Below are 20,290 nucleotides of genomic sequence, written 5' to 3'. Positions count from 1 at the left end.
ATACTCCGGGTGCTTAACCACTTGAGTTATCGTCGCTTCAGTCATACACCTATTTCAAATTTTCCCTCATTCCCGCCGAAATTTGAATATCACGCCGTTACACAAATATTAATTTAAGTAATTATTTACGCAAAGTAAGGTTGAGATGAAAATTTATTACAATGAGAAATACTCCGGGTGCTTAACCACTTGAGCTATCGTCGATTCAGTCACACACCTATTTCAAATTTTCCCTTTTTTTCCCGCCAATATTTGAATATCACGCCGTTACACAAATATTATTCTAATTAATTATTTTACGCAAAGTGAGGTTGAGATAAAAAATTATTATCACGAGAAATACTCCGGGTGATTAACCACTTGAGCTATCGTCGCTTGTCACACACCTATTTCAATTTTTCCCTCTTTTTCCCGCCGATATTTGAATATCACGCCGTTACACACATATTATTCTAATTAATTATTTTACGCAAAGTGAGGTTGAGATAAAAAATTATTATCACGAGAAATACTCCGGGTGATTAACCACTTGAGTTATCGTCGATTCAGTCACACACCTATTTCAAATTTTCCCTTTTTTCCCGCCGATATTTGAATATCACGCCGTTACACACATATTATTCTAATTAATCATTTTACGCAAACTGAGTTGAGATGAAAAAATAGTATCACGAACGCGACTCGAACCCACGAGCTCTAGTTTTATACCCCTGTTTTCGTGGATTCGATTCCCGCTCGTGACACTAATTCTTCATATCAACCTCATAGTTCATAAAATAATTAATTATTAATTCAATTAAAAGATACTTAAACCTACGGTTAGTTGAGATGAGAAATGTTATTGTTAGAATGATCTATTGAGCGCGGAGTCATCAAAGAGCTAAGTGTAGACTCTTCAGCCATCTAAAACAGTATATATTAATTTGTGAAATTTCCTTGTGAGGACTGCGGCCTGATAAACTTATTAATTGGTATCGGTCTAAGCTAGTCTGCTTACCGTTGTGCTATTTTACTTCTTAACGCCTGCTTAATATGGAGGTTTTTACAAAAGAATCAGAACGAAATGAAAAATTTATATTGAAAAAGGAAAGATCAAAAAAGTTCAAAGCATAAAATTAAATTTCATCAAACAATTTCCACCAAGGCAGTTTTACTCAAATCTGGTAACTTTGCCTTTTCACATTATCTTTATCATTTAAAAACAATTCAATTAATCGCTACTAATCACACAAAAAAGATTCTTCAAAATACAATGAAATCTTTTAGACACATAAATAATTTAATGTATGAAAATTTTGCAGAGAAAATCACATATATTCTTACGAAAACATTTATCAAGATACAACGGTTGGGTGAATTCATAATTATGTTTTATCGGTTAATAATTAAGCTACTTTAATTAACTAAAAGTTTATCAATTTTGAGACTTCTCGATGAATATCCTAGACGATTTAAGCTCGCTTATAAAGCAAGCAATTTGTTTTACTAATATTTTATTTTTATTTAGCCCGAGAAAAAGAATAATTTCGAAATTTTTTAATTAGCGGGCTAAATTAAGCCACACTGCGCCCTCAAAATTGTACAAAGTGTGAGAGCAAGGTAATCATTTTTCATTTTTTTTCTTTTTTAATTTTATTTTGCCCCCAAGCTCGATAGTCCATTACGTTAAATGAGTTGAGCACAATGGGCTTCAACATTATTGAGGCCGACTTGCGCCGAGAAAAAAAAAACTTAACCAAGAATGCCAGTGGTTTTTGTCTGGCGAATTTTCTGCCAAGAGGATATCGCCTTTAGAGGCATTTAAACAATACTGGAAATGGTAGAAAACAGCCTGTGTATCTGCCAAGAAGAAGAGGAATCTTCTGTACATGCTACTGGCTGTTGGAGAATGGAACAGGAAAAGATTTATACTCACTGGCAAAGGAAAGCTTAATCCAGGAAGCCACTATCAAAGCTACGGAGGCTTATAAATACAACATAAAATAAAAGACAATTTTAAAAGTGGACAGTAACATGATATACAAAACTTGTTAAAATCCAAAACGAACTGTTCTTGAAATTTTATTAATTCAAAATTCATACTCATAGAAATGAAACAATCCTAATTGTACCTCTATTAAATGTGTTTTAACGAAAAGGATAGTCGTAATTAAAACTTGAACAGTTATCCTAAGGAAACTAAACAAACTTATTTATGAATTAACCCAACGCAGGACATAAATTTTATTCCTCTTCATTACTCTCATCATACAACTACAGATATGGTTAACGTTAAAGCAAAATCTACTGATAAAATAGCAGGTTTCCTTTTGGATAAATATGGTAAATTATTATTAGAAGCGAATATTGAAGTTTTCAATGACGTTCGGGTTTTTTTTTAAATTTGTAGACTTAACATGATAATTTTTAAAGTGTTCTCAACCTTTTAAATAATATAACCCGTCTTACATAACAAAACTTTCCATCTCTTGAGAAAATAAAATTACCACTTCATAGAAATATCTCCCGACAACTTCAAAATTGAAATGCATATAGACCTAAACTCGTTTTCTGTTGTTATTATTCGCCGAATTTTTAAGAAGACGAACACTTAATAATGAAAAATAAATAAAAAATATTTACATAAATATAGTGTTTTAATAAAAAACAATTGATTACATTCTGACTTTGACATATTTTTTATAAAACGATAACATAATCTGACCTCGCCTGGGTGGGCGACGCTGATCATGCCAATTGTTTAGGGTTAGTAGTTAGTACTGCAAAATACAATACAAAAAATATAATATAAAATAAATAAATGACAGTTAGTCATAGGCCACTGATTAATACAACAAACAATACAATGCACACTTTAAAAACAAATGCAATCATAAAACCATATAATACACAATAACGCAACATTATTAGTACTGAAAATACTGCAATTGTAAATGCTAGGCGGAGAGACGTACACAACAACCGACGGATGATTAAGGTCGATTAATACATATCAGTGACGTGACAGTGTCGTGACGGTCTTTCTATCGTGCTCTTTACTTACACTGGCCCGTGTTTCAACCGTGTCTTGCATTGGACTTGAGTGGCCATAATGGCAATGTTTTCAGATGATGAACTTTTGAGTATCGCACTGATTTTGGATGAAGAAGATGGACCACAAGCGAGTAAAAGGAAGTGAGACCATCAAGCATGGAACAAGAGAGGGATAGAAGGGTAATTGCTACATTTTACTAAGAATTAGTGGACGTTGGGCCAAAATTTTGCATAACGTAAGACTTCAAACATAAACTTCTTAATTCATTAAGAAATATGATATACGCACGTATAATTACATTACTTCCCAAGTAGATTCGAGAAGTGAAAGTCGAACACTAGAAAATTTACGTTTGTAGGGAGGGATCGCAACAACAGATGCATGTCGTGTACGAGAAATATCCACTGATTGTTTCAATTATGATGCTGTATCTCTCTATTATCAAATACCCAACAAAATCAATCGTATTGCATAATTTAATACACCCTGTTGAAATTCATAATGTAATTACTACTAAAATATACACGTACTTTACTCACTATCTGTTTTCATTTCTGTTCCCGTTTTCCTCCAGAGAATATTATTGAAATCTGAGTTCATGCATTATCCTGCTCAAACAACACAGGATTATTTCGTCATTTATGTTGTACGGCCGTGAAAACTGAAAAATATCGTTAACAAGAAATCTAACGATCACGGTCCAGTGACAGTGGCAACACTGTTGGCACGGCCACAGTCGCGCGCAGGGCGTGTGAGAACAAAGCCATGAAGTTTCCAAGAAGAAATATTTTCAAACCCGCCGGTGGAACAAAATGCCGGTCACGACACTGTCACGTCACTGATGTGTGTCAATCGACCTTAACGAAGTTTGAAACTGCACTGAACGCGCACCAGCCCCCACCCGGCATATTTTCATTAGTTATTTAGATATCGTGAGATGCGGTCGGGAGTGATGTAGGTTGCAGAAAAACATTTTCTTTATCGTGCCAACGTTTCGATCTTTTATTGAGATCATCTTCAGGGCTCAAAGTGTTTGTCTTCTGGGTAATTGTGCCATCCTTGCGTGTCGTGTTGAGAGTGCCCGAGTGAGTTTGGCACGATAAAGAAATGTTTTTCTGAAACCTACTTCACACCCGACCGCATCTCACGATATCTGAATAACTATCGATTAACGGTCACTAATCTCTACATATTTTCATTACTTATTTACCGTATATTTTTTATCATTTTCCGAATACATTTAAGGTCAGGGCTTTCGTTAAAGCCATCAAGAAGGAATATATATAACAAATAAAATAATAATAGCGGGCATAAAATGGTGCCCTGTAACACCACTTCAAATACTGGAATTCCCTGGGAGGAAAGGACTCTCCGTCTACAAACCTAACTGCATCATCATACAAAACCCTAATGAACTGCAGAAATTTTTGGCTAATTCTAAAATTATAAACTTTGTATCATAGTTGTATTTTGTATAGTCATATTTTTGTTTAGTTCAGTATGGTATGTACGAATTAGGCACGAGGTTAGTAAAGTACGGGTCCTTCAGTAATTATTTAGAACTTATATGTGTTTGTAAACTAAGTAATTATTTTAATCAATTTATTATCTTTTATTCAAAGTATCGTTGAGTTGATAATTTAGTGTCTCGAGTGATAGGGGTACTGATCCGGATGTCGTGGGTTTGAGTCCTGTGTGACTTTTGCGTGTTTTTTAATTCAACCGTACTTTGCACAAAAAAAAAATCAATTGAAATTATGTATAAAGGTAAACAGTCAGGCCAAAAGACTTAGCGGAATGCGCTTGGCTTATCCAGTTTTGCCTCCAGAGTGCGAAGTATTCGCGCTAATAAATACACTCAATCTCACGAAGTATTTAAACATAGTCACCTATTGTTTTATTATTCTGGTTTTCAAAGTTCAGTGTGTTAAATTGTAAATCATATACGTTCAACATCCATTATACAGGAATATATTGATATACATGTAAAAACAAAGAAATAAATAAACATATTTAATTATAAGTTGACAAATTTGTTATTAACCTTATTACACCATGTTTTTTTATGTTGTTCAATTATAAATTTATCTGAGTAAGCGGATCACTTTTTCCTTTTCCTTTTCGTCCAGTTTAACACTTGTAGAGAGCTGGTTATACAAAAGGGACGGACTGACGGTCAGCGATAATTCACAGGCCATTAAATTCCGGTTGCCAGGGAAGGTTTTTGTCATGAAACCATTGTCCCGCTCGTAGCCGCCTAATGAAACTTGCGTTTGCTTGGTCCACTCTTGTATCTTAGTCTGTTGGTAATTTAACATAAAGTTCTACAGAGCAGTGTTGTGGTGGTACGCGTGTGCTCTCCCATTGAAAAGAGTAATTATTCTTCAGAAACAGGAGGCGGCCTTTTCCCCGCAAGAAAACAACTTTTTTTTTCAAACCAGTACAAAACAATCAGGCCGAGTTGAATTAAAATCCCATGAATATCCTTATGCTGGTTTGTTTGTTTCATACATTTGTCAACAATAACTTCAATCTCGTTGAACTTAATAAAATTCATAATGTTTAAAAATTTAAAAAAAAATTATAGCATACAGTACAAAAATGACGGTTTAAAAAAAAATAATATAAACACTCATTAAAAATAGCAAGAAGCTGAAATAATTCTATTGGGTTGTTTCACATGAAATGTCTGATTTTATAGTTTCTATAGTTTCAGAAATTCAGAGAGGATATAGCGGTTTTCTGTTGTTTACTCCCAATTGTTTACACATTATAATTAAGCAGTTATTAATCCTCCACTTTTGTTTATAATGATGAGCTCCCCAATCTATTACACACTTTTTAGTATACCTACAAATATGAACATGGAAACACAAGATTTTCGTGTAATATTCCTTTACGAGGCACTACAAGGTAAACTCGGTCATTCGCCAGAAGCTGCAAGAAACATCAATAAGGCGTTTGGCGAAGTGAGTTTAAATGAATTCGCCGTTGGTTTGCTAAGTTTTCAGAAATAAATACCGAATTGGAAAACGAGCCCTCTCGGAAGACCTCCAACTTTAATTGACAATGTCGTTAAGCTTCAGATGGAAGAAAACCACTATCAAACAGGCAGAGGACTCGCAGCACAACTAAATGCAAGTGCAGCTACCGTGTTAAGACAATTAAGGAACATAGGAAAAGTCAAAAAGCTTGATCTATGGGTCTCTCATGAGCTCACTGAGCGTCAGCAGTTAAAGCGCCTTGAAACATGCGTTTCGTTGCTCCCCAGTCAAAAAACATACCCTTTTCTTGATAGAATAATCACTAGAGATGAAAAATGGATTGCGTATGACAATCAGCGTCAGTCAGGGCAGTGGTTAAACATCGACGTAAGACCAGGACACGTGCCAAAACCTACACCCAAAAAAATTTATGGTGACCGTATGGTGGTCCATGGCTGGAATTATTCAGTACTCCTTTTTGCCTAGAGGTGAGACCGTTACCTGTACATCATACTGTAAGGAAATTGACGAAATGCATTAAAAAAACAACCTGCATTGTCCTCCACGACAACGCCAGGCCTTAACTTTCAAAACATACTATAAACAAATTAAAGACCTCGGCTACGAAGTTCATCAGTATCCACTTTATTCTCGAGATTTGTCTCCTAAAGATTTTCACCTGTGTAGAGTTTCAATCTTCCTATAGGTCATTAGATAGGTAAAGAAAGAAGAAGACTAATTGTTGTGTTCAATAAGCTTTTGGCAACTTATAGTGCCATCATCAGGGCCTATTTATTCAAAATTAAAATAATTTTTATATAATTTATTTATTTTAATTTTGAATGAATAGGCCCTGATGATGGCACTATAAGTTGCCGAAAGCTTGGTGAACCCAACAATTAGTCTTCTTCTTTCTTCACCTGTCTAATGACCTCTACGAAGATTGAAACTCTACATAGATTATCTGCAGGTCGATCAACAAACATCAGATTTTCACCTGTTTAGGAATTAGGAATGTTGTCCTTCGTGAAAGGAAAAATGTTTGAAAATGACGTTCAAGTCCAAAAAGCGTTTTCAGATTTTATTTCATTTCAAAGCTCAGAATTCTTCAATTTCGGCGTTATAAGGTGGGTCACGCTTTGGAAAAAATGTGTAGAAAATGCAGGTAAATACTTCGAATAAAATGATTTTGTTTTTATATACTAATTTTATTTAAAAAAACCTTTACCTTGCAAATGGAAATTTCATGTGAAACAACCAAATAACAAGCCAAAATAATGATGATAGAAAAACTAAAATTATTAGAAACGACCAAACTGTTTCATCATCTCATACACCCAAGAAGAAATCACACAAACAATTAATATTTTAATTAATTTAACACAAAATAAAATTAATATTTAAAATATATTCCATTGAGATCGACGGCTATTAGTCATGTTTCAGCCAGTTGCTTGATCTCTGGTTCTTTGAGATGCTTAAAACGATATTTGCGTAAAATATTTTCACTGAAATTTTGGCTTAAAGTTAAATATAACCTAAAATATTATGAAAAGAATCCAAAAACAGCTGAATTGTCAAATTTATCTAATCTCATTTATATACCATTCCGTTTCGTGGGCGGATTTATGATTCTTATGATAATTCTTAATTTATGATTAATTTCTTTCTTAATTTATGATTAATTCACGCTAATTAGTTTACAAGACTTGTAACTTAAGTGAAGTAAAATAAAAGTTAGTTTAATTAAATCAATGTACATGTAGGTAGCAGAGTCAGACGTCATTTCGTTTACCACGTTTGGAAGGGCAGTCACATGTCATAGCATTTGGATCTGTTATGTGTTAAACATGAGCATGAATGACATAAAACAAACACAGAAGAGAAAATCCGGTATCTCAGGATGTATTACTAAATTTGATCATGAGACCGAAATAGTAATCTATTCAATAATTATTGAGCTTTTGAGATAGCAGTCATTTGCATAAAAAAGCATCATGTCCGCACAATTGCTTTGTTCATATCGTTCACATAAATATTTTAGAAGAGAGGCCCAAGAACATTACTCTGAGGAAATCCACTATTAATTTTGAAAAGATCACTGAAGTAATCCGCAATTTTAACCCTCACTTGTCTATTAATTAAATAGTTCTGAAAAATGTTAATGGAATAAAATTTAAAATTATTCTAAACGTGTGTGTAGTGTTTAGTGACGTTAGTCAATGATTATTCGGAGATCGTGAGGTGCGATCTGGTGTGACGTAGGTTTTAAAAAAACATTTTTTTTATCGTGCCAACGTTTCGATCTTTATTGAAATCATCTTCAGGGCCTGGGATTTATAAACATTGTTTAATTTTACAAATACATGTAAGAAATGGAAAAAAATATGAATTTATACAATGCTAGAAAATGTTAGATTAAAAGAAAATTGAATTTATACAATGGTAGAAAATTTTAGATTAAAAAAATGAATTTACACAATGCTAGAAAAAAATTTTAGATAAAAAAATGAATTTATACAATGCTAGAAAATTTTAGATTCATTCAGTTCTTTTTTTAATCTAAAATTTTCTAGCATTGTATAAATCAATACATTAATAATAACATAGCTTTTAAAGCTGTAATCGGATCTTTGGGGAATCAATTGAATTATTAAAACTTCTATGAAATCGTCAAGGAGGCCAAAATCTTAATCCATAAAATGTTCAATCCTTCCAAGTTCATTTTCTCCGTCTGATATTTATTTTTAAAAAACATAGATTGAGGTGAGGTACGGAGTAAAGCAAGGCTGCCCACTAAATCCATTGCTGTTCTACCTATACATCAGTGAGGAAGGTATGCAGTGTATAGTCAAAAATTTTTTGAATAGTTATTCAGATATCGTGAGATGCGGTCGGGAGTGATGTAGGTATCAGAAAAACATTTTCTTTATCGTGCCAACGTTTCGATCTTTTATTGAGATCATCTTCACTCTCAACACGACACACAAGGATGGCACAATTACACAGAAGACAAACACTTGAGCCCTGAAGATGATCTCAATAAAAGATCGAAACGTTGGCACGATAAAGAAAATGTTTTTCTGATACCTACATCACTCCCGACCGCATCTCACGATATCTGAATAACTATAGATTAACGGTCACTAATCTCTACAAATTTTTTGAATTTTACAAATACATGTAAGAAGTGGAAAAAATATGAATTTATACAATGCTAGAAAATTTTAGATTAAAACAAAATTGAATTTATACAATGCTAGAAAATTTTAGTTTCATTCAAAGTTCTTTTTTTTAATCTAAAATTTTCTAGCATTATACAAATTCATTTTTTTATCTAAAATTTTCTAGCATTATATAAATTCATTTTTATGTAAAATTTTCTAGCATTGTATAAATTCAATTTTTTTAATCTAAAATTTTCTAGCATTGTATATAATCATTTTTTTAATCTAAAATTTTCTAGCATTGCATAAATTCATTTTTTTTTTATCTAAATTATCTAGCGTTGTATAAATTCAATTTTTTCATCTAAAATTATCTAGCATTGTATAAATTCATATTTTTTCCACATCCCACATTTATTTTAAAATTGAAACAATGTTTATACATCCCAGGACCTGAAGATGATCTCAATAAAGATCGAAACGTTGGCACGATAAAGAAAAGATTTTTCTAAAACCTACGTCATACCAGACCGACTCTCATGAGCTCGAATAATCATTATTATAAACGTATTAGCGTGAATTCTATGGTTCTAAGGATTATAAATCCGTTCGGAGAATGGAAAACATTGGAATGGTATGAAAAAGAAAGGTTAAACAAATTTGACAATTCAGCATTGCCATTCGAATCCAGAACCGCTAACGTAGCAAATACGAGTCCGTTTGTGCGTATATTTTTGTTGAAAAAGCTTTCAGATGAGAACTTAATAAGTTCTAAAATCAATTTTTTCAATTCTGTTCATAAACAAACGAAATTATTTATTTTAGAGTCTAAAAAGTGTAATTACAATTAAGTATTTAGACATAACGCTTCACTTGAATCTGGGAAAATTTGGTCCATTTGGTCGCAGGGCAACGACCGCAGGATCAAAGCCTAATTTTCGTTAACATGAATTTTATCATTTCATACAGGAAAAAAGGAAAATCTCTTTATAAAAAATGTTTACGTCCAAAATGAATTATTTTATCCTATCCGGATTATTCCGGAATGAGGTTTCGTGAGCTGGCTGTTATGTAATCAAATTCTATAATACGATTTTGAAGGATGTCGAAAGTGATTCAGCTAGATATAAAAAAAACTCTAAAATTAAATTGTTCTTGTATTTTTTTATTTAAAAAATGAAGTAGATCTATTTATTAAAATTGTTGTCGTCTTGTTTCAGAATGGGAGGTACGCCTGTGCCTCGCTCTGCCCCAAAGAGAACATATCTCCGTTGGGAATTTCATGCATGCATCCAAGGCTTGTAGAAATCCCAGGCCAGTGTTGTCGAGAGTGGATGTGTGATGGCCATTCTGGTAAGAATTTTAGATATCAACTGCCTTTTTAAAATATCGCCCCCGGGTACGTCGTATGGGAATTATTTCGTAGCGTTACATCGGAGGAATTTTCCCCGAGGATACACACGGCCAGTAATAAAAATCTTTTATATCATAACCGGAAGAATTTATGGGACGTAAAGAAAATGAAACAACGAAATTACTCCGAAGCCCGAATCAATAAGGAGCGTTATAAATGCGGAAGATAAGACCGCTCTTGATCCTTTTGTAAAAGCTTCGATATAAGAGGATTGTATTTATTATATTTACCTTTGTTACTTCCCAAAACCCAACAGTCAAGAAATACACTATAAATAACATACTAAACAAATAACAATGATATAAAAAAAATATTAAAAAAGAAGAAACTAGTCAGAATCAAAATCATATATAATCTTGGGCGTCGGTGGCCGCAACGGTTTAGGCGTTGACACGACGTTCATCATTGTAACGAAAAGGTCCCGGGTTCGAATCCAGCGGCCAGGCATTCGAACGCGACATACTTACAAATGGGCTTTTTTTCAAAAACACCAGCACCATGAGGGTTTATATGACTTCTGCTGTTGCGAACCCTCGTCAAAAAAGAACAAAAAACTACATATAATCTTTATGTAAGGTGGTGGTTGAAATGAAAAAGTTAGCGTCACGAGCGGGATTCGAACCCACTACCTTCGGTTAAATATGCCCCTGCTCTACCACTTGAGCTAACGTGACTTCGATCCACTCGGACACCAACTTCCCATCTCAACCTACCTTGCGAATTTTCCTTCAGAACGCCGAGAATCGAATCATTACACGACATTTGATAAATGGCAAAAAGGAAGGAAAATTCGCAAGGTAGGGATTCGAACCCACGGCCTTCGGCTAAAAACGCTGCTGCTCTACCACTTGAACTATCGAGGAGGGAAAATTTAAAAAAAGTGGGTTGAGATGGGAAGTTGGTGTCCGAGTGGATGGAAGTTACAATAGCTCAATAGATCGTGGGTTCGAATCCTGCTCGTGACACCTTTTTATCTTAACCAATACCTTTCATAAAGATTAATTAATTGAATAGAAGTTTGGGTCAATAGGACCACGAAATATACTGGACTTATATATAATTGTGAACACCCGAAATGCCGATGAAATACGGACGAATCCTTCCACGGATTTTTGTTCTTGAAGGCTTAAACAAAACCCCTGTCCTCAAATTTGTTCGAAAAATTATCAAAAGTAGAAATTAATGATCGTGAGGACGTTAAATAATTAAAATTTGATGGGTGAGGTAGTCCTGGGGACCGTCGCAGGAATTCAAGCATCGTTAAGTCATCCGTTTCTCCGTCATTTAGAGTCACAATACTTTTCAATACAAAATAACAGTACTTTTCTGCATTAATATTGCAGGTGTTGTTATATTGTACTCCCTGAAAATAAAAAGGGCAGTTTTGACAGCCCTTGGTGGCATTTTGGCTAAGAACCCTTATGCTGAAGCATAAACGACTGCAGATGAAACAATGCAAGGCAAAAGTTTTAACTTTCAAAACTTGCGTTTTGCTGATACTGTACCGATGGATGTGCATAGATTTAACAAACTGCTTAAGAAATAGCCGGAGTTTTCCATTCTTCAGAAGAACCGCCAGGACATCGATATACCGTTGTGCACTATCGTCAAAGCGGTCCAATTTCTGCTTTAAGATTTCATTTTCATTCCATGTAACAGATCTGTCCCAGTGGTGGGCCAGGATACTCGAAAAACAGAACCATAACGGATGAGAAAACAAAATCATCATGAACGACTAACAATGTTACAGTTGCTTGCCATTCGCAGTCCATTTCCCTATGCTCATAAATCATATTGTTCCGTGATCCCGACTATAGACTTAAAGGCACTAGTTTAACCAATATTGAACGATACTGAAAACTCACCGTACGATTAAATAAATGATTATTCGAAATTCCTTTTAAAAACAAAAAGTCGCAGATTGGATCACCATTCTGTCAATTTTAATGGATTTTAAATAGCAACAACAACCAGTGAAGACTGTTAGGGGCTAAAAATACAGATCTTTTATTTATGCTAAAAAATGCAGTTAGGTCGGAATTTTTATATTCACTATTGTTAATCCTAGCAGTACAAGAGTATCTTTGGGTAACGAAACAATCTGATCTCGCTTTTATTGACTCAGGAGTACCCCAGGGGCTATTCTGTTTCAGATCGTCTTCAACAATGTTGGGAATAGTCTCGACAGACGTTCAATCAGCGATATGAAGATTTATCGATTCATTTCAACCCTAGATCACTTTACCTAACATTTTTAAATATTTATTACAAAGTTTATAACTACAGCTTTTTTTTGTCAAATATATCTAAGACCGATTCTCCCAACATCTTTATTTGAAAATGATGATCAAAAGCAAGACGAATGATAACAGAAATTTATTGTAAACAAATCTTCGATATATTTTTAAAACAATAATAATAAAGTAAACAATATAACATGGTTGTTGAGGGATGTCGGTGGCCGCAACGGTGGTGGCCATTCACGATCGCTCCTAGCAGTACAAACGGAGCTACGCCGTGCAAAAAACCACGTCAATGGCAAAACTGAACTGGCGTGCTCGGCTGTGCCGAATATTCGACCGGTCCAAACTCCATCGCGCCACTCCAAATATCTACGGCGCGACGACGGCATGGCGCGTCCGTGAATGGGAAAACCTGGCGTGAACGGTGGAATATTGGAGCGCTAGCTTAGTCGTGAAAGGAAAACCGCGTTGTTTTTTTTTGGGCGCAGTCTCCGTCGTACATTCTCAAAAAGTCAAAACGTTTATTCTTTATAGGTAGACATCCAATCGAGATTTTATTGTTGAGCTGATTGAATTGTATGAAAGTTTATGTTTATGGAAAGTGATGGACAATGATTACCACGATAGAAATAAAAGAAATTCGATCCTCAACTAGTTGGTGGACGTTTTCAAAACAAAGATACAAATGCAACGAGAGATGCAGAATTGATAACCCCTAACAATGATCAGAAATCGTAGTAGAGAACGTAAGGAGGGAAAACTCATAAGGTGGGGTTGAGATAGGAAATGGATGTCAGAGTGGATCGAGGTCACGATAGCTCAAGTGGTAGAGCAGCGGCGTATCTAGCCGAAGATAGTGGGTTCGAATCCCGCTCGTGCCATTAACTTTTTTTCATCTCAACTAAAAACCTTAATTAATTGTAGTAGAGAACTTAAGTTCTTTGTAGTTCATCCCTGTAGCGAAAAATCGTAATGTGGTTGCCAATCTTTCATGTAGTGATGATTTCTCTAATGGCTGTCTTTTGTTTTCTAATTAAGGGGGTAACAAGCTGGAGTAAATATAAATAAGGCGTTAATCTTTTTTTTTTAATAGTGTTTAAAAAATAGTGTCACGAGGGGATTCGAATCCACGACATCGTTACTTCGATAGTTCGATCCACTCGGACACCAACTCCCCATCTCAACCTACAACCTTTCGAATTTTCTCTCTTTTTGCTATTTTTTAGTGTCGGAGAGGATTGAAGTCACGATAGCTCAAGTGGTCGAGCAGCGGCGTATTCAGCCGAAGGCCATGGATTCAGATCACCCTCGTGGCACTAGCTTTTTCATTTCAACCAAAACCTTACAAAAAAAGATTAATTAATTGAAAGAGTAATTTGATCAATAGAACACCAAATATAATGAATAAGACGTTTCATCCATCCTTAAATAGTTCCTCCAATCAGCGGGTTCAAGGGAAAGATCTTTCATCAAATTGATATGGGTATTGCGGCTTCTGTTCAGCAGCCACTTCTTACACCATTTCCTCTTCGATTTTTTGCTTTTAATATAAACAGAAGCGTAGCACAAGAGATCGTCATCCATTTTGAGAAGGTAATTCACTGGTTGACGTTCGGAGCGACTGGCTGTGGAGCGGTCGTGAATGCCCCCTCAAATTTCAGGCACTCCAAATGGAGCTGTACTGTTTGACGCAGTTCCATTTGGAGCGATCGTGAATGGCCACCTTTAGGCGTTGACACGGCGCTCATCACTGTAAGGTAAAGGTCCCGGGTTCGAATCCAGCGGCCTAAACCGTTGCGGCCACCCGCTTCCCCAAAGTATGTATTCAAACCGTATCCTTCCAATGATCAGGTAATGGTATCATTTTCTCAATCTCATTAAAAAACCTCGAGCTTATTACTAAATCCCTATTGACAATTTTTCTTTAAAACCGATTATGTCTAAACAAAGTGAAAAAGAAGTGTTAATGGAGCGGGATGCGAACGTCCCGAACCTTCGACTGAATTATTAAATCAATGCCAATGAAATATTAAAAGTGCTTTTGCTTTTAATCGTCATCTAATTAATTAAATAATTACTGGGCTAAATAGTCTCTGTCTCTCCGCTACTTAATGGGTGCAATCATTAAGGATTTTTTTGTGTTTTTTTTACTTGGACTGACGGTTTCTATTTTCAGTTATATTTTAACAAATGAATAATATATTCGATGCCTGATATGACCTAAAGGTTTGATCTGTTTCGATCCAGGACGTTCTTGAAAGAAGAAATCATTCCGACCTATTAACAGTACCTACCGTAGTGACTACTTGTCAATCAACATGATATAGCGAGATTCACATAAGCAAATCATTAAATCATAGTGAATTCCTAGTCATCCCTAACCATCATTCCTTAACTTTAACCAATCCTACCGATTACAACATCCAAGGAGAGAGATGACAAAAATTGCACGAAAACTGACGAATAGCAGCTGAAAGCATAGCACCATAAAAAGATCCGTGATGTTTCAGGTGTTTATTTACTTTCCTTCTGTTTGACATGAATTAGACTCCAAGAACTTTCGTTCGACTTACACCCAAATTCAGATCATCTTGAAAAAATTTTAAAAAATTGTTAGCCGTATTGACCTTAATGGTCGAATTAGAAATTAGAATGGTTTTGCGATCAGTCGACCATCCTATTCGGTGATTGTGTCATATTTGCTTTCCAACTAAAGGGCCCAGCAGTCATCAATATCTATTAAACTAATCTAACATTGAAATTGCCAAATGTAAATAATACTTATTTAGAAATCGTGAGATGCGTTCTGGTGTGATGTAGGTTTCAGAAAAACATTTGCTTTATCGTGCCAACGTTTCGATCTTTATTGAGATCGTCTTCAGGGCTCAAAGTGTTTGTCTTCTGTTGTACTGCTACAGACAATATAATAAATGCACAATCCAACCACCCATACCAACACAAACTTTCAGCACTGCGACACATGATACACAGACTAAAAACAATCCCACTAAACACCGAAAACTACAACAAAGAACTGCAGACAATAAATAACATTGCAATAAAAAACGGTTACAAAACAAACACCATACAGAAACTCCTAAAAAACAAAACAAAACAACGAAACACAAATCAACAACAAATGGACAACATTCACATACACAGGAAAAGAAACCTACAAACTAACAAATCTGTTCAACAAACTCGGACTGAAAACAGCACTAAGGACCAACAATAACACAGGTAAACTACTAAAAAGAAACATAGACACAACTAACCCGCTTGACAACAACGGTGTTTATAGCATCACATGTCAATGCGGATACACTTACATCGGACAGACTGGAAGGAAACGAAGAGATCGATTCAAAGAACATCTTAGATCTTTCAGAGACAATGACGGAAAATCAAATTACGCAACACACTTAATACACTACAACCACGAACCAAACACAATAGAAACAAGCATGACATTAATACACAACGCACAAAAAGGACGAAAACTAAACATACTGGAGAACCTCGAGATATACAAACAAATAACACTTAAAGACGGAAAACTTATAAACGCACAAACAAACTCACAATCACACACCACCTTCACACCACTAAAAACATTCCACAACAAAAAACGAAAACGTTCAGAAGAACAAAACATCGCAACCAACACCAGGAAAAAAAACCGACAACGCACAAATAATAACTGACAATGAAAATAACCGCCACCAAGACCGACCAACGAGCACGGAGACCACGCCCCATAACGCAACGCCCCCAGCGACAAGCGACGGACGCAACAATATATAAACCCCACTCAGACTGAATGACAGACAGTTTTTCACTGAAGATGGCGTAATACCGAAACGCGTTTGAATAACTCAAACAAAAAACCCGCGAGTGAAGACAGACCCAGTAGTGCCCGTGTGCCGGTTCAACATTTTATTGTTGTGTACGCCTTTTGTTTCCCAATGTGTTTATTGTATATATTTTGAATCTGTTGTTGCGCGCCCTTTATTGGTTACTGGTACTGTTATTATTATGTTCGTTTCTTCGAGATCGTTTGAATGATGACTATATAGCCCCTACTCTGAACGAACATAATCCTTTGAGATCCTTCGGGAGATTAAAAACATCTTCTGTCTCTTCTCCCTAGAGAATCAAAAAGGGTAGACAATTTATTTATTTAAGCATTTTTTAATTACAACTAGGTAGTAGGATTTGATCTACTTGTCATGAAATAACCAACCCGGAATAACTAGCCAAATATCACGTTGGACTTTAAACGTCAAATCCGGTACTTCGTTGACCATATCGTGCACTAGAGATTTTAATGTCTTTCGTGGTTCCCCTAGATTTTCCAACCGCCTGCAGTTAGCTATGTTTGATTTCATCGTAGATCCTAGAGTTTGCACAATGGATGTTTTGCAGGAAATGCACAAAGGATTGTTCATCCTTTATGGACTGGTTGGAGTATCCTTGAAATTACCGTAATCCGACGGCAATCCGAAATTCCGGTTGCATCTATGTCAGCATTGGGTCTTTCCTGCAATGGGCAGGGACTCCTGGTTTTCCTTTTGTATTATCCCATTTTATCTTCCATGTTTTGTCAAATTTTGAGGAAGCCCTGGATTTGATTTTTTCGTGCATCTCTAAATCAGCCACTTTTATATGCTCCCAAGCATACTTCTTTTCGCCCTTTAGCTCGCTGATAGCTATCTTTGTTTTTTTTTTATTTCCACTATGGCCAGAACATCTACTTACGTGTATGTGTAATGTTGTGTTCTGCCAAGTTTTCATGAAAATATTTCTTTTACAATATTCGTTCCTGTGCAATATGTACCAGAGTATAACAATGCACCCCGACAAACCAAAATCCCAGATGGGTTCCTTTCACATTTCAAGACGAACACAACACGACGAAACAGACATAATTGAAAACAACATTAAATCATCATTGATGATGTCGAAATACCGAATCGCGTCTAGCGTACTAAAATTGCAAGGAAAAATTATCGAAAATCGCAAATATTCATGTTCCTTGCACTATAAAAAATTTATTACAATCATTATACCGTTATAGTTTAATGCCAAGATCTTAAAACTGCTGAATTTATCTCCATTTCTAAAAAACTAATCAGCATATTATGTCTTTAAGATTTCATCTTGAGATCTGCTGGGTGATGTTGCTATCAATAACTGATAGCTTTGAAGCATATTTGATCTGACACCTTATTAAATATTTTTCCTTTGATGAAAATCGATAAAATGTTACAGAACGTCAAAAGGCTGTTATTTTTAATTGTTACGTAGATAGTAATATTTCAGAAAGAAGAAATGAATCGGCCATAGGTAATAATATTTGGTACTTTATTGACCTAAGTTTTATGAGCTTGAACGATATAAAACCTGCCTTTTAATGGTCGACGGAAATTGTTTGCTCGGAATGTTATATGGTAAAATTTCACATATGAGAAAGATCAATACAAATAAAAATATCGTGCATCATTATTCATTTAATGGCCAGAAAATGCCAAAAAAGTAATTTGTCTTATTGAGTTACTTGGATAGAAACCACTCAGGGTTGACATATGAGATTTAGCTGTGACGAAATAACGTCAAGTTTTGAGCCAGCTGACAAGGTGGACATATACAGGAAACAAAAGGTGTCTGAAATTAAGGAGGAAGAATCAAATCATGGGCAAAATGTCAAAGTTAAGCTGACCTTTGAAAAGGATTTAAATGTTCGATTTTCGTCTCGAGAGAAGAGCTTTGCTTAATCGTAGATATTCAGTTAAGTTCGACGGCTGGAAGTAGACAGCAAACGTTGATAATATCCGGGTTTTTTTAAACCAGGTCATTGACAAACAGATTGTGACAATTCTGACTTCCATGGGGCAGGTGGTGAGTTATTCTTTCAATCAAGCGAATAAGGGTTAACCCTTCGCATAAGAAAACAGCTGGCTTTAATCTATTCGACAAATTTATCCCCGAGGTAGATTTATTAAGTGTGACTTAGGATCAAACAGAACTAAGATTACAGTGAACGCACAACAAAAATAATTCCACTCGAATTGTCTGAACGGGAATCCGACGAACTGTTAGAATATATTCTGACGCAAATTAAATTTGTCCTCGGAAAATGGCATTGAGTTGGAAGGATGTGTTCGAGAGAGTTGTGAGCTTATAAGCCGAAATAGGTTATAGCACAGGGCTTGGAGGCAACACAAAACCCATTAGAGGAAGAGACAGTAAAATACCATTTCTACAATATTTAGAGAACGAGTGAACAAGACGATTTATATTTAATTTCATAAGGTTATTAGCAATTCAATATTAGCGATAAGTATTTATGATACAATGCTCTATTTCTACACTATAATATTATATATACACTGACCAGCAGAAAAATCAACCCAACTGATTTTTTTTTCATTTTCTCGATAAATGAAATTTCTGCCCTTAATTTGTCTCATTGTTTTTATCAATAAATATTTGTTTATGCTAAGCAAATAGTTTTATATTGGGAATATAAATTAGACATAAACACACTTAATCTTTAATCCAAAACAAGTGTAAAGGATTTTTCAATGTTTAATTTTTAAGGAATTGATTGGTGTCTATATGAGTGATGAGGAATAAAGGAATATCCAGTACTCCATTACCTTACGAGCGAAAGTTATGTAAAAAAGGATACTGTCCACCGAAACATCGAAGTGGATGATTTTTCGCGGCATTTTGGCTAGTACCCTTAAGCTGAAGTATAAAGGAGTGCAAGGCAAAAGTTTTAACTTTCAAAACTTGCGTTTTGCTGATACTGTACCGATGGATGTGCATCGGTTTAACAAACCTCCAGCATAAGAAATAGCTGATGTTTTCCATTCTTCCAGGTCCTCGATAGGTCGTCGTGCACTATCGTCAAAGCGGTCCAATTTCTGTTTTAAGCTTTCATTGTGATTCCATGTTGTAACAGATCTGTCCCTGTGGTGGGCCAGGATGGGACTCGAAAAACGAACTATAACAGATGAGAAAACAAAACGACTAATCGACAAAGAATCATGAACGACTAACAATGTTACAGTTGCTTGCTATCTTGCCATTCGCAATCCATTTCCCTATGCTCATAAATCATATTGTTCCGTGATCCCGACTATAGAACTGGGCCCCCTACAAGCCACTAGTTTAACCAATATCGAATGATACTGAAAACTCACCTTACGATTAAATAAATGATTATTGGAATTTCCTTTTAAAAACAAACAGTCGCAGATTGAATCAGCGTTATCACCGTATAATTTTAAATACTCTGACAGGCGAAAAGTTCCTCCCAATTGATTTTTCTTTCCATTTTCTCGATAAAAGAAAATTCTGCCCTTAGTTTGTCTCATTGTTTTTACCAATAAATATTTATTTATGCTATATTTTAAATTGGTAATATCAATTAGAGGTAAACA

At 35.2% G+C, this 20,290-nt stretch overlaps 1 protein-coding gene across 1 annotated transcript in view; it reads left to right on the top strand.

The window, feature by feature from the left end:
• The window catches only part of LOC106673880 (protein CYR61), a 310,348-nt gene that overhangs the window by 267,119 nt on the left and 22,939 nt on the right, over positions 1-20,290 (top strand). The window contains exon 6 of the mRNA XM_014406253.2: positions 10,406-10,538. Coding sequence (XP_014261739.1) covers positions 10,406-10,538 — 133 coding nt within the window. The remainder of the gene's footprint in view (positions 1-10,405; positions 10,539-20,290) is intronic.

The sequence above is a fragment of the Cimex lectularius genome, unplaced genomic scaffold (assembly GCF_000648675.2).
Source record: "Cimex lectularius strain Harlan isolate CLEC.00 unplaced genomic scaffold, Clec_2.1 scaffold42, whole genome shotgun sequence".
Lineage (NCBI taxonomy): Eukaryota > Metazoa > Arthropoda > Insecta > Hemiptera > Cimicidae > Cimex > Cimex lectularius.
This window is presented reverse-complemented; position numbering and strand designations above follow the sequence as displayed.